The following is a 17,500-nucleotide window of genomic DNA, read 5'->3' on the forward strand; positions in this document are numbered from 1 at the left end:
CCTTTATATTTCCCTCTGTATATTATTATATACGCTCTCTCTCTCTCTCTCTCTCTCTCTCTCTCTCTCTCTCTCTCTCTCTCTCTCTCTCTCTCTCTCTCTCTCTCTCTCTCTCTATTTTTTTAAACATCAAGATACAATAGTATACATATGACAAAAGGGGCGGGGAAATTGTCTCCATGTTAAAGACGACCTCTGTCTTGAGGTCGCCTATCTTAAAGCATTGTCTCGCACAATGTCACTAGTGTTGTGTTGTGCTCAGGCGGATGTGACTAGGGCGAGTAAGTGCGACATCAGTCATGAGCCACCACATTCACCTGCTGGGTTTTCATTGCCACCGCCGCTCTCGTGGTGTGCTGGCCTCTCCTCCAAGGGACCCGTAGTGCCGCCAGGTGAGGTGTACGTTGGACCTGGGCCTTGCGTAATACTGTGATGGCACCGACCCTTCTCCGGTGCCCGAGGCTGTCGAGCATACAGCGGGGGGCGTCCTGCTGGTGATGTAGTTGCTGTCGATGTTGCCGCTGCCGCCACTGGTGTCCATGTGGTCGTTGCTGCTGAAGGCTGCTGGCATCGCGAATGAGTTGATCTGCCCTCATCTGCACTCTGTCCAGCAGCGAGAGGTGACATTGGGCACTACTCATCCAGGAGAGAGGGGAGTATTCCATGACGGGCCTCACCTGGGCTTTGTACAGCCTCACGTGCCGCACGTGACGCAGGAGTGTCACCCTCAGGGAGGCTCTACGCGCCACACACTCCAGGTGGCGGTCAAAACTGAGTCTGGAGTCGACCTCCACCCACAAGATATTGATGGAGTCCTTAATGTCCAGGATGTTGTCCCTAAACTTCAGCCGTCCCTGCAAGAGTCTGGCGTCCTCCCCGAACGCGATATGACCATGGCCTAGGTCTTCTCGGCAGCAAACTTGACTTGCCAACGTCGTCCCCAGGCCATGATGTCACCAAGATGGCGGTTGGTGGCTTCGATCACGTCCGCAGTTTCCTCCCTGGTGTAGAGCTGTGGGACAGGGTACAGTCGTCGGCGTAGGCTGAGGCCACTGGTAGGCCACGGAGCAGCTCGTCGAAGTATGCGTTCCAAAGAATCGGGCCCAGTACTGATCCTTGTGGAACGCTGGCTGGCTGGCTGGGTAACTGCCTGACGTGCACCTGTTCACCACTACCCTCAGACTCCGGCCGTGCAGGTAGCTCGAAAACAGCTGCAGCAGTTGTCCTGAGATGTCGAGCTGTTCGAGCTTGGCCAGGAGACCCCTGTGCCACACACAGTCGAATGCCCCAGCAATATCTAGGGCAACAACAAGTGAGGGGCGACCAGACGTCATGCCCAGTCGTCATGCCAAGACTTGCTGAGCAGGAGGAGGAGGTCTGATGCCGAGCGACCTCTCATGAACCCGTGTTGACGAGGAGACAATAGATGGTTCTCCTCTAGGTGGCGCGCAGCAATAATCCGCTCCAGGATCTTGCTAACAACTGACAGGAGCGAGATTGGGCGGTAGTTGGTTGTTCTCTCTCTCTCTCTCTCTCTCTCTCTCTCTCTCTCTCTCTCTCTCTCTCTCTCTCTCTCTCTCTCTCTCTCTCTCTCTCTCTCTCTCTCTCTCTCTCTCTCTCTCTCTCTCTCTCCCCCCCCCCCCGCTGGTATTGAGATTGATAGGAGAGATATAAGAAGAAAAAAGAAAACACAAGCCGCTATCATGCGAATGCCAATCTCAGCAACACTTCGGGGAATAGGAGAGAGACAACAGGCCGCGTATTGTATTGTGTAGTGTTGTGTTGTGCTGTGTTCTGTAGTGATGTGTTGTGCTGTGTTGTGTAGTGTTTTGTTGTGCTGTGTTGTGTTTCGGTGTGGGGACCATGGCTTGATTCCTAACAGCAAAGATACCAACTTCAGGATAGGAAAGAGAAAGAGAGGCAAGAATTGTAAATAGGAGGAGGAAGAGGAGGAGAAGGAGGTTTGAACAAGAAAAAGAAGACCAAAAATAAGGAGAAAAGTAGGTCGACAGAGGAATATAAAGTAGATGGAACAGAAAGATTTGGAGGAGCGGAGAGACGTAAAGGGTATGGAAACGAGGAAAAAAGATGAGTAGGATAAAGAGTAAAGGAGGAGGAGGAGGAGAAGAAAAAGAAGAAGAGGATTTTTTTTTTTTTTACAACAAAGGAGACAGCTCAAGGGCACACACAAAAAAAGAAAACAATGATAAAAAAAAGCCTGCTACTCGCTGCTCCCTAAAGAGAATCAAAAGAGGTGGCCGAAAGAAAGGTCAATTTCGGGAGGAGAGGTGTCCTGATACCCTCCTCTTGTAAGAGTTCAAGTCGTAGGCAGGAGGAAATACAGATGAAGGAAGATTGTTCCAGAGTTTACCAGCGTGAGGGATGAAAGAGTGAAGATGCTGGTTAACTCTTGCATAAGGGGTTTGGACAGTATAGGGATGAGCATGAGTAGAAAGTCGTGTGCAGCGGGGCCGCGGGAGGGGGGGAGGCATGCAGTTAGTAAGTTCAGAAGAGCAGTCAGCGTGGAAATATCGATAGAAGATAGAAAGAGAGGCAACATCGCTGCTGAATTTAAGAGGTAGAAGACTATCAGTAGGAGGAGGAGAGCTGATGAGACGAAGAGCCTTAGACTCCACTCTATCCAGAAGAGCTGTGTGAGTGGAGCCTCCCCACACGTGAGATGCATACTCCATACGAAGGCGGACAAGGCCCCTGTATATGGATAGCAACTGTGCGGGGGGAGAAGAACTGGCGGAGACGATACAGAACGCCCAACCTCAAGGAAGCTGATTTAGCGAGAGAGGAGATATGAAGTTTCCAGTTGAGATTTTGAGTTAAGGATAGACCGAGGATGTTTAGTGTTGAAGACGGTGACAGCTGAGTGTTGTCGAAGAATAGGGGCTAGGTGTTTGGAAGATTGTGTCGAGCTGATAGGTGGAGAAATTGAGTTTTTGAGGCATTGAAGGACACAAGGTTCCGTTTACCCCAATCGGAAATGATAGCAAGGTCTGAGGTTAAGCGTTCTGCAGCCTCCAGTCTCGAGTCGTGTACTTCCTGTTGAGGGGTCTTCTATTGAAAGAAGTTGAATAATGCAGAGTGGAGTCGTCGGCGTATGAGTGGACAGGACAGTTTGTTATGGAAAGAAGATCATTGATGAATAACAGGAAGAGAGTGGGTGATAGGACAGAGCCCTGTGGAACGCCACTGTTGATAAATTTAGGGGAAGAGCAGTGACCGTCTATCACCGCAGAGATAGAACGGCCGGAAAGGAAACTGGAGATAAAGGAACAGAAAGAGGGATCGAATCCGAAAGAGAGCAGTTTAGAAAGGAAAGACTGGCGCCAGACTCTATCGAAGGCTTTCGATATGTCTAGCGCAACAGAGAAAGTTTCACCGAAACGGCTAAGAGAGGATGACCAAGAGTCAGTTAAGAGAGCAAGAAGATCGCCAGTAAAACGCCCCTTGCGGAATCCATACTGGCGATCAGATAGAAGGTTAGAAGTGGAAAGGTGCTTTTGAAAATTCCGGTTAAGGATTGATTCAAAAGCTTTAGATAGACAGGAAAGTAAAGCTATAGGGCGGTAGTTTGAGGGATTGGAACGGTTACCCTTCTTAGGCACAGGCCGTACAAAGGCTTACTTCCAGCAGGAAGGAAAGATAGATGTTGATAGGCAGAGACGAAAGAGTTTGACCAAGCAGGGTGTCAGCACGGAAGCACAGTTTTTAAGGACAATAGGAGGCACTCCATCAGGTCCATAAGCCTTCTGAGAGCTGAGGCCAGAGAGGGCATAGAAAACATCATTTGGAAGAATCTTAATAACAGGCATAAAGGAGTCAGAGGGGGGATGAGTAGGAGGAATATGCCCAGAATCGTCCAGGGTGGAGTTCTTACAGAAACTTTGAGCGAAGAGTTCAGCTTTAGAGACAGATGAGATGGCAGTGCTGCCGTCAGGGTTAAGGAGAGGAGGGAAAGAGGAAGAAGTGAAATTGGATTAGATATTTTTGGCTAGACGCCAGAAGTCACGGGAAGAATTAGAAGAAGCAAGGTGTTGACATTTTCTATTAATGAAAGAAGTTTTGGTAAGTCGGAGAATAGATTTGGCACGATTCCGGGATGAAATGTAAAGATCAAAGTTAGCGGGAGTTCGAAGGCTCTGGAACCTTTTGTGAGCTGCCTCTCTATCTTTAATAGCACGAGAACAAGCATGATTAAACCAAGGCTTTTTAGCATGAGGAGTAGAGAAAGTACCTGGAATGTATGCCTCCATTCCAGAGACAATCACCTCTGTGATGCGCTGATCACACACAGAGGGGTCTCTCTCCTGGAAGCAGTAATCATTCCACGGGAAATCGGAAAAGTACATCCTCAGGTCGTCCCACCGAGCTGAAGCAAAATGCCAGAAGCATCGCCTCTTCGGTGGGTCCAGAGGATGTACAGGAGCAATTGGACAGGGTACAGAAATAAGGTTATGATCGGAGGAGCCCAACGGAGAGAACAGTTTTACAGAGTAAGCAGAAGGATTAGAGGTAAGGAAGAGGTCTAGAATGTTGGGCCTGTCTCCAAGACGGTCGGGAATACGAGTAGGGTGCTGAACCAACTGCTCTAGGTCGTTGAGGAGAGCAAAGTTGTAGGCTTGTTCACCAGGCTGGTCAGTGAAAGGATGAAAGGCAAAGCTGGTGGTGAACATTGAAATCTCCCAAGATAGAGATTTCAGCAAAGGGAGAGTGAGTCAAGATATGCTCCACTTTAGAGTTCAAATAGTCAAAGAATTTTACATAGTTAGTAGAGTTAGGCGAGAGATAAACAGCACAGATATATTTAGTATTTTTTTTTTTACGTCGTTGCCTGTTGCGCCGGTAGGCATCTTCCTGGTGGGGCCTGATGGTCGGCCCAAGGCTTCTTCCAGGTGGGGCCTGATGGTCGGCCCAGCACGTTCTGGCGCAGGCGAGTGTTTAAAGTGGCGCCATCTTGCATTGGCTCATGATGCCCCCCCGAAACTCGTTCTTGATTCGCTTGGACGGCTTCCTCTAGAGTCCGGGTTGATGGGTGGTCTTCAGGACAGCATGTGGGTAGTTTTAAGCCACTCGGTGGTGACTGAAAAATCCGAGTGGTAGCGTGGGGATTCGAACCCGCGTCGTCCATCACGCGGTGAATGTGGGCCCAGTACGCTACCACTTCGGCCACCGCCTACCCAATAGAATGACAATGAAGTCTTAGCCAGATGGTGGAAAATTCAGAGGAGTTAAGGTCGGGGGCACGAGAGCAAGTGATGTCGTTGCACACGTAGGCGCAACATCCAGCTTTAGATTGAAATTTAGGATAGAGATAGTAGGAGGGAACAGAGTAGAGGTTGCTGTCAGTAGCCTCAGAAACCTGTGTTTCGGTGAGGAAGAGAAGGTGAGGTTTAGAGGAGGAGAGATGGTGTTCCACAGAATGAAAATTAGAACGAAGACCGCGAATGTTGCAGAAATTGATAAGGAGGAGGTTCGAGGAGTTATCAGGACACCTCTCAAGTCGGCAGCCAGAAGGGGAGTCCTCCCTGGGGGAATTTATGGTCTCCCCCCCCCCCCAGGCGGGGACTCCGAGGCGGTGTTTTCGTTAGCCATTTTGAATTTTGAATTTTGGGAAAAGGTGTGTGTGTTATGTGAATGTAGTGTGGTGTAGAAAGAGAGGGGAACTGTCTTTTGAGAGCATGCTGAACTGCTCTCTGGTGTTGATGAGACAAAAGGGAAACGGTTAGTGAGGACATGGGAAGGGTCTTTGAAGGGCTTCAGCACCCTCCTCGCTTCCCATATATCCTCACCGGGAGTAGCTCACGCCCGTTCGGTAGGTGTCTTCCTACCTACTCCTGTCAAATTGTAAGACTGTAGTATTCACGATAGCAAGATGGAATAGGAGAATGAAATAATACAAAAGAAACAGTAAGACATTTAGAAAAGGGGAAGGAGAGAGTAACGGGAACAATTCAGAAAGGGAGAAAGATACAGAGAGAAGGAGCAACATCAGGAGAATCCTAAAAGGCAATGAGATGATAGTTCAGAGAGAGAGAGGGAAGGATTGTGATGGAAATAGATAGATAGATAGTGAGTGAGTGAGTTCGTCGTGTGTTGTTTGTGGGTCTCGTAGGAGTGTTATTAGGATTGTGAGGAGAAGGATGCGTTGCCGGGACGTGAAGTCAGAACCAGTGGAGGTATTTGCAAAGTCTGCTCCGAAGGGGAAGAAACAAGTCGAGGGGAAGAGGAGATTCTGAGGGGTCCAAGGAACACGAGAGGGGAACCTTAGAGAGCAGGGCAGAAGGAAGGGGACGAGGCCGCGAGGGAAGCGAGGGGAAGCTAGTGCCTGAGTGTTATTAGTGTGCTGGAAGGCAAGGAGAGTTGTATTAATGATCTCATGCAACGCCACATGTTGAGGTTAGTAAAATACGTATTTCTTCGAGGTATTAACACCATTGCTATAGTGAAAAGAAGGAATATAGTTTGTGCATGGCCTCGCACAGTTCACGAGTCTGGTGATAATAAAAAAGTCACCTTTTTTATTATCTAGTGAAGGTTGCCCCAGAGCACGAAGCGGAGTAAACCTGCTGCAGTATATTCCATTCGGTGTGTACTAAGGGAGGAAAATGTATGCAACGTTAGGTCGGAATACTTTTCTTTAATGCATAATATAAAACACTCTGCATCATTATTTCAAACACTGTGTGTATTTGAAAAAAATTACAATAAATGGCGTGGGCTTGGGTATAGTGATAACGATAATTAAAATGTTGTTGTTATTGCTATTAGTGGGAATTGTAACATTAACGTAGCCCTCAACATCAACGTAAATATTCCATGGTTAGTTGCCGTATTCATCACAGCACGTGCATGGTGATTACTTGTTTGTGTTTGGGATTACTGTTACGCGGATGGCAGTGTGATTAACACCAGATCAGTATTGATAGTAAATAAAATAAATCATGTAAAAAGTGCAGATTTTTTTGTTGGGTTCGAATGAAAATGTCATGTGTCATTGCTAATTAGTTTCGTCACTCGCCTTCTTCCTTTAAATTTTCCGTCACCCGATTTCCCGAGTCCTCGCAGTTGATAGTAGAGTCCAGCGATCAGTTATGGAACGGAAAAAAGTTTCTAGTTGCGCTGAGAGAGAGAGAGAGAGAGAGAGAGAGAGAGAGAGAGAGAGAGAGAGATTTACATAGATTTACATAGAAAATCAGACCACACAGACCCCATGGTCCAGACTTGGTGGTCTGTCCTTAAACCTAAGTGATTTTACATTAATCAGAAGACTCCAAAACGTTGCATTTCTACTCTAGTTGATATTAAGTTGAAGGAAGTGACGGTCGAGCTTATTTTTGAAGGAGTCAATCGTGTTACACTGGACTACTGATGGTGGAAGCTTATTCCATTCTCGCACTACAACGTTGGTGAAGAAAAATTTGGTGCAATCTGAATTTACTTGTCTACATCTGAGTTTTACGCCATTGTTCCTCGTGCGCAGACTGTCATCGATCATAAACAATGTTGATCTGTCTACATTCGTGTAACCATTAAGTATTTTAAAACATTCGATCAATTTTCCTCGGAGGCGACGTTTCTCAAGAGAGAACATGTTAAGGATAGAAAGCCTTTCTTCGTAGGATTTGTTGCGCAAGGAAGGGATCATTTTCGTTGCCCGACGCTGAACACCTTCTAATTTAGCAATATCCTTTGCATGGTGGTGGGACCAAAACTGTACCGCATATTCCAAGTGGGGTCTGACTAAACTGTTGTAGAGCGGGAGTATTACATCTTTATTCTTGAATACAAAGTTTCTTTTAATGAAGCCCAACATTCTGTTCGCTTTATTTGCTGCATCGATGCATTGCTGTGAGAATTTGAGGTTTGACGCGATTTTGACCCCCAAGTCTTTGACGCATTGAACGCTTTTGAGTTTAACGCCGCGCATTTCGTAATCGAACTTCTTATTCCTCGTTCCAACTTGAAGGACCTGGCACTTGTCTACGTTAAAGGGCATCTCCCATCTATCCGACCAAGCTGAAATTTTGTGCAAATCCTCTTGGAGGCTTTGCCTGTCTTCGTCAGTGAGAACCGAGTTACCAATCTTTGTGTCGTCTGCAAATTTACTAATGCGGTTATTGAGTCCAACATCCACGTCGAGAGAGAGAGAGAGAGAGAGAGAGAGAGAGAGAGAGAGAGAGAGAGAGAGAGAGAGAGAGAGAGAGAGAGAGAGAGAGAGAGAGAGAGAGAGAGAGAGAGAGAGAGAGAGAGAGAGAGAGAGAGAGAGAGAGAGAGAGCTCGTCCATTATTCATGGTCCAAAATGACGGGAGAAATTTATAAACAGAACAACCACAACCATAATGTTATCCCTAGACTGTCCTACCATCACTACCACCACCACCACCACCACCCACCACCACCACCACCACCACCACCACCACTACCGCCACCACCACCACCACCATCACCACCCACCACCACTACCACCATCACCACCAATCACCACTACCACCATCACCACCCACCACCACTACCACCATCACCACCCACCACCACTACCACCCTCACCACCCATCACTACCACCACCACCACCCACCACCACCACCAACCACCACCACTACCACCCTCACCACCCATCACTACAACCACCACCACCCACCACTACAACCACCACCATCACCACCCACCACTACCACCACCACCACCCACCACTACCACCACTACCACCACCACCACCACCACCACCATTACCACCCACCACTACCACCACTACCACCCACCACTACCACCACCACCACCCACCACTACCACCACCACCACCACCACCACTACCACCACTACTATTACCACGATCACCACCACCACCACCACCATCTCCACTACCATCCTCTTTCGTTCCGTTTCCTTCCCTTCCTTCATGAATACCATGTTCATCGTAGCCGCGAGGAGGGTTTCGAAGATGAACGGGGAAGCCTCCGTTCCTTGCTACGCCTCAGCCGTGGACTTAACTCTGCATGGTCCGATACCTCTTAATATTCCTTTCTATAATTCCCATTTCTTCCCTCAGTTCCCTGTGAATACCTACACAATGCTCTTTCTCTTCATGTACCGTTGCCGTTACAAATATGTGAGTATTCTAGCACCGCACTGTTCTATGTATCTGACCACTGGTAGGACACCATTAGCACAATATAGTCTTCTCCTTTCCCTTAGCCTCCCCAATCCCTTATCTCCTTTAACAACGACATGACCACTTGTACTAGCATACGCTTTCGCCTTTTCATTCTTCTCTTGCCCTTGAGGTTGTGTGATCCACACACTATATAATATCAAGACTACCCCGCCCGGAGGCGGTGGATGAGTGGGGAGGCTGTGGCTGAGTGGATAGCGTGACGGCGCCGCGTCCAGGACGACGTGGGTTCGCGCCCCGCCCGGTGCCACAAGCTGGGATTTTTCAGTCACAGCCGAGCGGCCTAAGACTACCAACATGCTGTCCAGAAGACCACTTATAAACCTGGACGCTAGATTCTTGGATCAAAGATGAGCTCCGAGGGGCAGCATGAGCCAATGCAAGATGGCGCCACTATAAACACCTGCCTGCGCCACAACGGGCTGGGCCATGCCATCAGGCTTCTCGAGGCAAGCCTACCAGCGCCACACGCTAAAACGTAAAATAAATAAAACCTCCCTCCTTCACTACCATTCCCTTACCTCCCTCCCTCTCCTCCCCAACAGCCTGTACCAGCGGGGTTGGGGGATTCGCACCGAGTATTGACATCCCCGCCACCACCACGGAGCCGCCCCCTACCACGCCAGACCCCGCCACGCTCCCCTACTTCCTCCACCACATCAACGCCACCAATGTCACGGTCAGCAAGGGCAAGACGGCCATCCTGGACTGTCAGGTGTTCCGGCTACGGGACAGAACGGTGAGTGGGAGTAATGTGGGAGTATTGTGAAGTGTGTAACGAGGTAGAGTGACGATCTGAAGGTGTATTGGTGTGAAAGTGTGTTCCAAGAGAGGAAGGTTATAGAGGTTAAAGATAATATTAAAGTTAAGAGCTCAAGAGAATACTATGATTTTAAAAAGAAAGTGATAGCCCTAAAAGGACATTCAGAGTTATAGGAAATATTGTGGTCGGACTGTAAAAGCTAAAGGGTTTAAACAGAAAAAAAATGTTGAATAAGGCTGACGTGATAAAGGAAGGCAAGTCATGCGTGTGATGGATGTTCGTGGACCTAATAATGCTTTAGAGATGGATTTTTATAAATGTGTCTAAGTCTGTGAAGAGGGAATGTTTTGGGCAAAGGAATGTGTTTTGATTTAAGGGAATGATTTAGGTTCTGTAGAGATGGTGTGAGTTTAAAGAAGAGATAACATTAAGTGAGGACGTTTGTGTAAAGAAAAAGAGGATAAGAGTGCACGGATTGAAGGATTGGGAAGCGATGAGTGTTGGGGCTTTAAAGGGAAATGTCGTTCTGCTAAGTAATGATTTGGGAAAAAGTAAATGTCTCTTTCTCTATCTATCTACATCCATATTTATCTTCTCATGACACTCATCTCCCCATCTCCTTATCACTCTATCATTGTAACTCTAACCTATCTATCTATCTTCCAATCACAGTTTTTATCTCCCCATCTCTCTACTGCTCTCATTTTCTTCATGTTTTCTTCGTTACACTGAATTATGGAAGTAATTGTGTGAGATTAAAAACTTTTCCTAGGATCAGAGGTGACTCAGGAGAGAGGGAGGGAGGGAAGGAAGGAAGCAAGGAAGGAAGGAAAGAGGGAGGGAGGCTGAAGCAGATACTGTGGCAGGAAGGTATTGTGAGTGCCTAAGATAAAAGAGGGAGGAAGGGAGGGAGGGAGGGAGGGGAGAAGCAGGATGGGTAGCATGGCACTTTAATCTTCTTAATTACCAATGTGCAGCCCCCAACACGAGCCGTCCAATGAGAGAGAGAGAGAGAGAGAGGGATAGGGAGAGAGACAGAATGGGGGGCAAACACACAAACAGACAGACAGACGGACGGATAGTTTGAAATAATTAATTAGTGCCTGGGTAAGTGACGTCCGGAGTGTGGCTACCGTAGACTATTCTGGGAGCATTGTCTCCTTTTAGTCCCGTGACCCACTTATCACTCAGCCCCTTTGTCCCGTGGTACGTTGTGGGTGAAGTAAGGCCTCCACTACTCACTCTCTGAACCAACACAACACATCACACACAACACCACACCACACGACAACACAACATACACCACACAACACCACACGACAACACAATACACACCACACCACACAAGAACACAACATACACCACACCAAACGACAACACAACACACACCACACAACACCATACAACAACACAATACACATCATACCACACAAGAACACAACATACACCACACCACACGACAACACAACACACACCACACAACACCACACGACAACACAATACACACCACACCACACAAGAACACAACATACACCACACCACACGACAACACAACATACACCACACCACACCACACAACATACACCACATCACACCACATGACACGGCACAACACATACCAAACCACACCACATGACAAGGCACACCACACACCACACCACACCACACGACAACACAATACGCACCACACAACACAGCTTAACACCATGCAACACAACACAACACAACAACACAATCTTTGGCCAGTCGGCTCTTGCCTCTGACTGTCTGGCCAGCTCGTCGATTATCAGACTGACGCACAAAAAGCAGGTTTGCCGCTAACTAAGCGTAGCCAGTTCCATCTCGGCGCTAACGAGATTTCCACCACCTGTGTCGCACCATCCCTATTCTGGTACCAATTCTGAAACGTGTCCCGCAGTTACCTGACGAGCCTGTTAGATCACCTGTCCCGCCATAGTCCCGCGAGAGAGAGAGAGAGTTTTTATCCAGTTTCTTCCGTCCAAAGTTTAATGACAATCTTATGTTCGAGTGTTTTGGAAGACGAGACGAAGGAAAGAGAGCAGAAGACACGAAGGATATAGTCAGGTGAAGGAGGAAGCGTCAAGATGAAATATATATTGATAAAAAGAAAAAGAAATGAGATACGTTGACAGATGATTTGAGAAAGTAAAATAAAAGTTTTTTCAAGGTGTTTACTTTTGACTGAAGAATATCCCATGTGGTTAATTATCAATTTATACCTTGAGAGAGAGAGAGAGAGAGAGAGAGAGAGAGAGAGAGAGAGAGAGAGAGAGAGAGAGAGAGAGAGAGAGAGAGAGAGAGAGAGAGAGAGAGAGAGAGAGAGAGAGAGAGAGAGAGAGAGAGAGAGAGAGAGAGAGAGAGAGAGAGAGAGAGAGAGAATTTACAAGAAAATCAGACCACACAGACCCCTTGGTCCAGACTAGGTGGCCTGTCCTTAAACCTAAATGATTCTACATTAATCAGATAGCTCCAAAACGTTGCATTTCTACTCTAGTTAATATTAAGTTAAAGGAAGTGACGGGCGAGCTTGTTTTTAAAGGAGTCAATCGTGTTACACTGAACCACTGAAGGTGGGAGATTATTCCATTCACGCACTACAATGTTGGTAAAGAAAAATTAGGTGCAGTCTGAATTTACTTGTCTACATTTGAGTTTTATGCCATTGTTCCTCGTTCGCAGTGTCATCGATCATAAACAATTTTGATATGTCTAGATTCGTGAAACCATTAAATATTTTAAAACATTCGATCAGTTTTCCTCGGAGGCGACGTTTCTCAAGAAAGAACATGTTAAGGGTGGAAAGCCTTTCTTCGTAGGATTTGTTGCGCAAGGAAGGGATCATTTTTGTTGCTCGACGCTGAACACCTTCTAATACAGCAATGCCCTTTGCATGCTGGGGAGACCAGAACTGTACCGCATATTCCAAGTGGGGTCTGACTAAACTATTGTAGAGCGGGAGTATTACATCTTTATTTTTGAATAAAAAGTTTCTTTTAATGAAGCCCAACATTCTGCCCGCTTTATTTGCTGCATCGATGCATTGCTGTGAGAATTTGAAGTTTGACGCGATTTTGACTCCCAGGTCCTTAACGCACTGAATGCTTGTGAGTTTAACGCCGCGCATTTCGTAATCGAATTTCTTATTTTTTGTTCCACCTTGAAGGACCTGGCACTTGTCTACGTTAAAGGGCATCTCCCATCTATCCGAGCAAGCTGAAATTTTGAGCAAATCCTCTTGGAGGCTTTGCCTGTCTTCGTCAGTGAGAACCGAGTTACCAATCTTTGTGTCGTCTGCAAATTTACTAATGCGATTATTGAGTCCAACATCCACATCGTTGATGTAAATAATGAAGAGCACTGGGCCAAGAACCGAGCCCTGAGGGACGCCACTAGTGACCAGCTCCCACTCTGAGTTAAATCCGTCAATCACCACTCTTTGTTGTCTGTTCCTCAAGCAATTCGAAATGCATTGGTTTACTTGACCGTCAATACCTATTTGCTTTAATTTATAAAGTAATTTATGATGTGGGACTTTATCAAACGTTTTCTGGAAATCAAGATAGACTATGTTCAATTATTTGGTTACGTCATAAACTGGGAAGAGGTCGTTATAAAAGGTCAATAGGTTTGATAGGCAGGATCTTTTGTTACGGAAGCCATGTTGTGAATCCCCAATTAATGAGTGGCTTTCAAGGTAACTCACAATTTTGTCTCTAATTATGCTCTCAAGTAGCTTACCTACAACTGAAATTTGACTAATGGGTCTGTAATTGCCTGGTATTTTTTGTCTCCCTTCTTAAGAATCGGTGTCACGTTAGCCTTTTTTCCAATCCGAAGGGACGATGCCTTGTCGCAAGGACATATTGAATACGGTTGTGAGGGAGGAGAGTATTTCTCTCTTTGTTTCTTTAAGCAGTATAGGATATACTTTGTCAGGTCCGGGACTTTTATTTGTTTAAAGTGAATGGAGAGCTTTAAGAACTTTATCGGTTGTTATTTCAAAATTAGGCAATGCATGCTCGAGATTTACATTAGTACTGGTGTTGGTGGTAGTGGGAGGGAGGAAGACTGTTAGTATTAAACACCAAGGAAAAGTAATTGTTTAAGAGGTTTGCAATGTGTTGGCACCGTCACTGTTTGTTTAGGGGAGGCAACGCCAGTTATAGGTGAAGGTGTAAATTTTTTTCGGCTTATTTCTTTGAAAAAATACACAGCGTATAGTGTCTTGTGAAAATAAGAAACCCTGTAAATTTCATTGGAGTTGGATGAATACTTTCGGAAAAAAATGAAAATACTATACTTGAAAAATAGGAAAGTTGTAACGGATATTCTAGCTTGTAACGGTCACGCACAAGTTTGAATTGTTGTCCCTTTAATAACCATACCTGTTGCTATATTTTCGCCGTGGCATATTTTTTCTAAGTGTTTTCACAGTTCTGTTGAAAGAAAAAACAGTAAATTTTATTAACAAAAATATTTTTTTTAAATAAATCACAACTAAGAAAAGTAATTTTTTCTTGCCGCCAAAAAATAGGGGATGTATTTAGCTTTCCATAGGTATATTCACTTTTACAATCGGTTAATTAATAAGTGAGTAATTTCAGCTTTGATAACAAAAACTTACGTTTCGAGATATGGCTTGTTTTCTGTAAACTTATGGTTGCTCCCGCATAAACCTATAAAAATATTTGTGTGTATTGTTGTAACAGTGTATTTGAAGGCTACTGAGGATATAAAGACTTCTTTTCTCATTTTATTATGAGCATAATTTTTCAGAAAAGGCACCTGATCCCCTTTTACATGTGAGAAGTGTGTCCTCTTTTCTGTTAGGTGCCATCGTATTATACAGCAATATCCAGGTATCCCGTAGCTGCATCAGGCTCCACACCAGTGTTCTTGTAGTGCTGAAAAACTGCCTCTATTCCCTTTTTCATCTTATCTTCATAATAACTCTCCATCCTCTTGTACTGGTATCTTGGGTACCTGTCAAACTTGCCCTGAGAAATGGAAGGCATGCTGAGGGCTGCAATGATGCGGTTTAGTCCAGGTGCTCCAAGGTTATTGATGACGGCTTCATACACCAATTTTACATTAATTTCAGTGATATTCCGTTCCTTCCCAACACTATCAGTGATAGTCCCATCACGCTCTGCGGAGGTACCCTCCTCGGAGGTTGGCAGCCCTCTTCGCTGAATAATAGCTGCCATAAGGTTTCTCAGATTGCGCTTATGCCTTTTTAGTCGTCCCATCTTGAAGTGAAAGCAAAAACAACCGAGAAAAACTGTCAAGTAAGGCGTTCAATGGAAGGGTAACGCTGGCAAGGGTGGTGACAACAACCTTCCCGTATGACTGTCTGTGAGACCACCACCAACACTCGGTGTTGCCATATGATGCTCAAAATTGTAAAATACTATAAAAAAAAAAACACCAAAAAACAAACAAAAATACTTCAAAATGATGCAGAGTGACGGCATACATGCCACCACGTGCGCGGAATATTTAAAGAACCTTTAATTGACAAAGCGCATTTTAAAGTAGAAAAAATTGAGATAAATGGATGAGGTTTTCACAGAAAACCCGCTTTATTTTAGGGATAACAAAACTGTTAAAAACCCAATTTTGAGGTATGGCTCGAAAAATTGATTTTTGGGGGGCGTTGCCTCCTCAGTTCCACTTCTGATCGCCTTTCTGTTGTTTATGTAACTCCAGAAGGATTTCGGATTATTTTTACAGTTGCCTGCAATATATTCTTCATATCTACGCTTTGCCTGACATAGTAATCTTTTTACTCGTCGCCTGGCATCATGAGAGAGAGAGAGAGAGAGAGAGAGAGAGAGAGAGAGAGAACGAACGAACGAACGAACGAACTAAAAATGAAAATAAAGTAAACAAATAGTGATACAATAAGAAAGAAAAACAACATCAACAACGAATCACAACACACCCCAAACAAGACAACATTCCCAATTGAAGCAACACAACACATCCGCATAGAGGCACAACACACCTGAGCACACACCTGTCCTGCCTTCTTGCCTCTTAATTAACCGCTGTCTGCCTGCCCTCCAGGTGTCTTGGGTGCGGCGGCAAGGTGACTCAATACAGCTGCTCACCTTTGGCTCCAGCACTTACCAGACCAACGGCAGGTGAGAGAGAGAGAGAGAGAGAGAGAGAGAGAGAGAGAGAGAGAGAGAGAGAGAGAGAGAGAGAGAGAGAGAGAGAGAGAGAGAGAGAGAGAGAGAGAGAGAGAGAGAGAGAGAGAGATTAAATTAACACTAAATGAGTTCATCTGTAACAATTACATTAAGTAATTCTCTGCAAATAAACCAATAACGCTTAATTAAATAATTATCGTTTTTTCCACCTTAGACTATTTGTTTAAGTTGTTAAGCAGCTTTTTAAACGTTCTTATTACTACTTCTCGCGTTCAGACAGGTACATGAGCTCACAACAATTCCCTTCCCTTTATCCACTTTTAAATAGATAATAAACAATCTAACATTCCACCACCACCACGACTCACATTCCAGCAGGTAAACCGCTCACTAACGCTGTCTCCTTGCCTCTCCCGCCGCCGCGAAGGTACCAGCTGGAGATTGAGGACTCGAACAACTGGCGGCTGGTGGTGACGGCCGCTGAGGAGGCTGACAGAGGCCACTATGAGTGCCAAGTGTCCTCACACCCGCCGAAGATCAAGCGAGTGAACCTCTCTGTGTACGGTAAGGGCCGAGGCTGTGAAGAGAGGGCGGGAGGCTGTGTGATAGAAAGTTCTTGTGTGTATGATGAAGGGAAGGGAAAGGAAAGCATAGGATCGGGAAGGGAGGGAAAGGATAGATAGGAATGTGTGACAATGTTGTGGAGGGATGGGGAAGGGAAGTGTGCGACTAGGAAATGAGAAGAATGAGAGATAGAGAGAAGTGGTTAAGAAGGGAAGAGAGGGAAATGTGCGTAAAGGTTTGAGGATGTGGTAAAAAGTGTAAGGAAAGGTCTGGGTAAGAGGAAGGGTGAGGAAAGGTTTGAGTAAGAGGAAGGGTGAGGAAAGGTTTGAGTAAGAGGAAGGGTGAGGAAAGGTTTGAGTAAGAGGAAGGGTGAGGAAAGGTTTGAGTAAGAGGAAGGGTGAGGAAAGGTTTGAGTAAGAGGAAGGGAGAGGAGAGTATGGATTAAGAAAGGAGAAAAGGAATGCAAGGCTAAGGTTGTACTCCAAACACTTCTGTTACTACCAACCCAAAACCAACGGCAGATTTTAAGCTGTTCTTAACCTTCGTTGAAGTCCGCATACATCACTTCCACCTCTTTTTAGGACAATTTGCGCCATAATATTACTACCAAAGACAATTAACATGTTTGATGTAGCTATTAACCCATAGTAGTAGTTCATAGAAAGTCCACAAGGAGCCGAGACTGACATGCTGATATTATTTTTATAGTGGTAAGGGAATTGGCTAGAAAGGGCATAGCAGTGTAATAAAAATAATAAATCAATAGAACTAAAGGGAGTGTTCCTGGGCATATTTGCAAAGAGGTAAAAAA

At 45.6% G+C, this 17,500-nt stretch overlaps 1 protein-coding gene across 1 annotated transcript in view; it reads left to right on the forward strand.

Annotated features, from left to right (window-relative positions):
- The window catches only part of LOC126997938 (hemicentin-2-like), a 162,905-nt gene that overhangs the window by 96,871 nt on the left and 48,534 nt on the right, over positions 1 to 17,500 (forward strand). The window contains exons 3-5 of the mRNA XM_050859190.1: positions 9,732 to 9,925; positions 16,040 to 16,116; positions 16,553 to 16,689. Coding sequence (XP_050715147.1) covers positions 9,732 to 9,925; positions 16,040 to 16,116; positions 16,553 to 16,689 — 408 coding nt within the window. The remainder of the gene's footprint in view (positions 1 to 9,731; positions 9,926 to 16,039; positions 16,117 to 16,552; positions 16,690 to 17,500) is intronic.

This window comes from Eriocheir sinensis, chromosome 13 (genome assembly GCF_024679095.1).
Source record: "Eriocheir sinensis breed Jianghai 21 chromosome 13, ASM2467909v1, whole genome shotgun sequence".
NCBI classification, from domain to species: Eukaryota; Metazoa; Arthropoda; class Malacostraca; order Decapoda; family Varunidae; genus Eriocheir; species Eriocheir sinensis.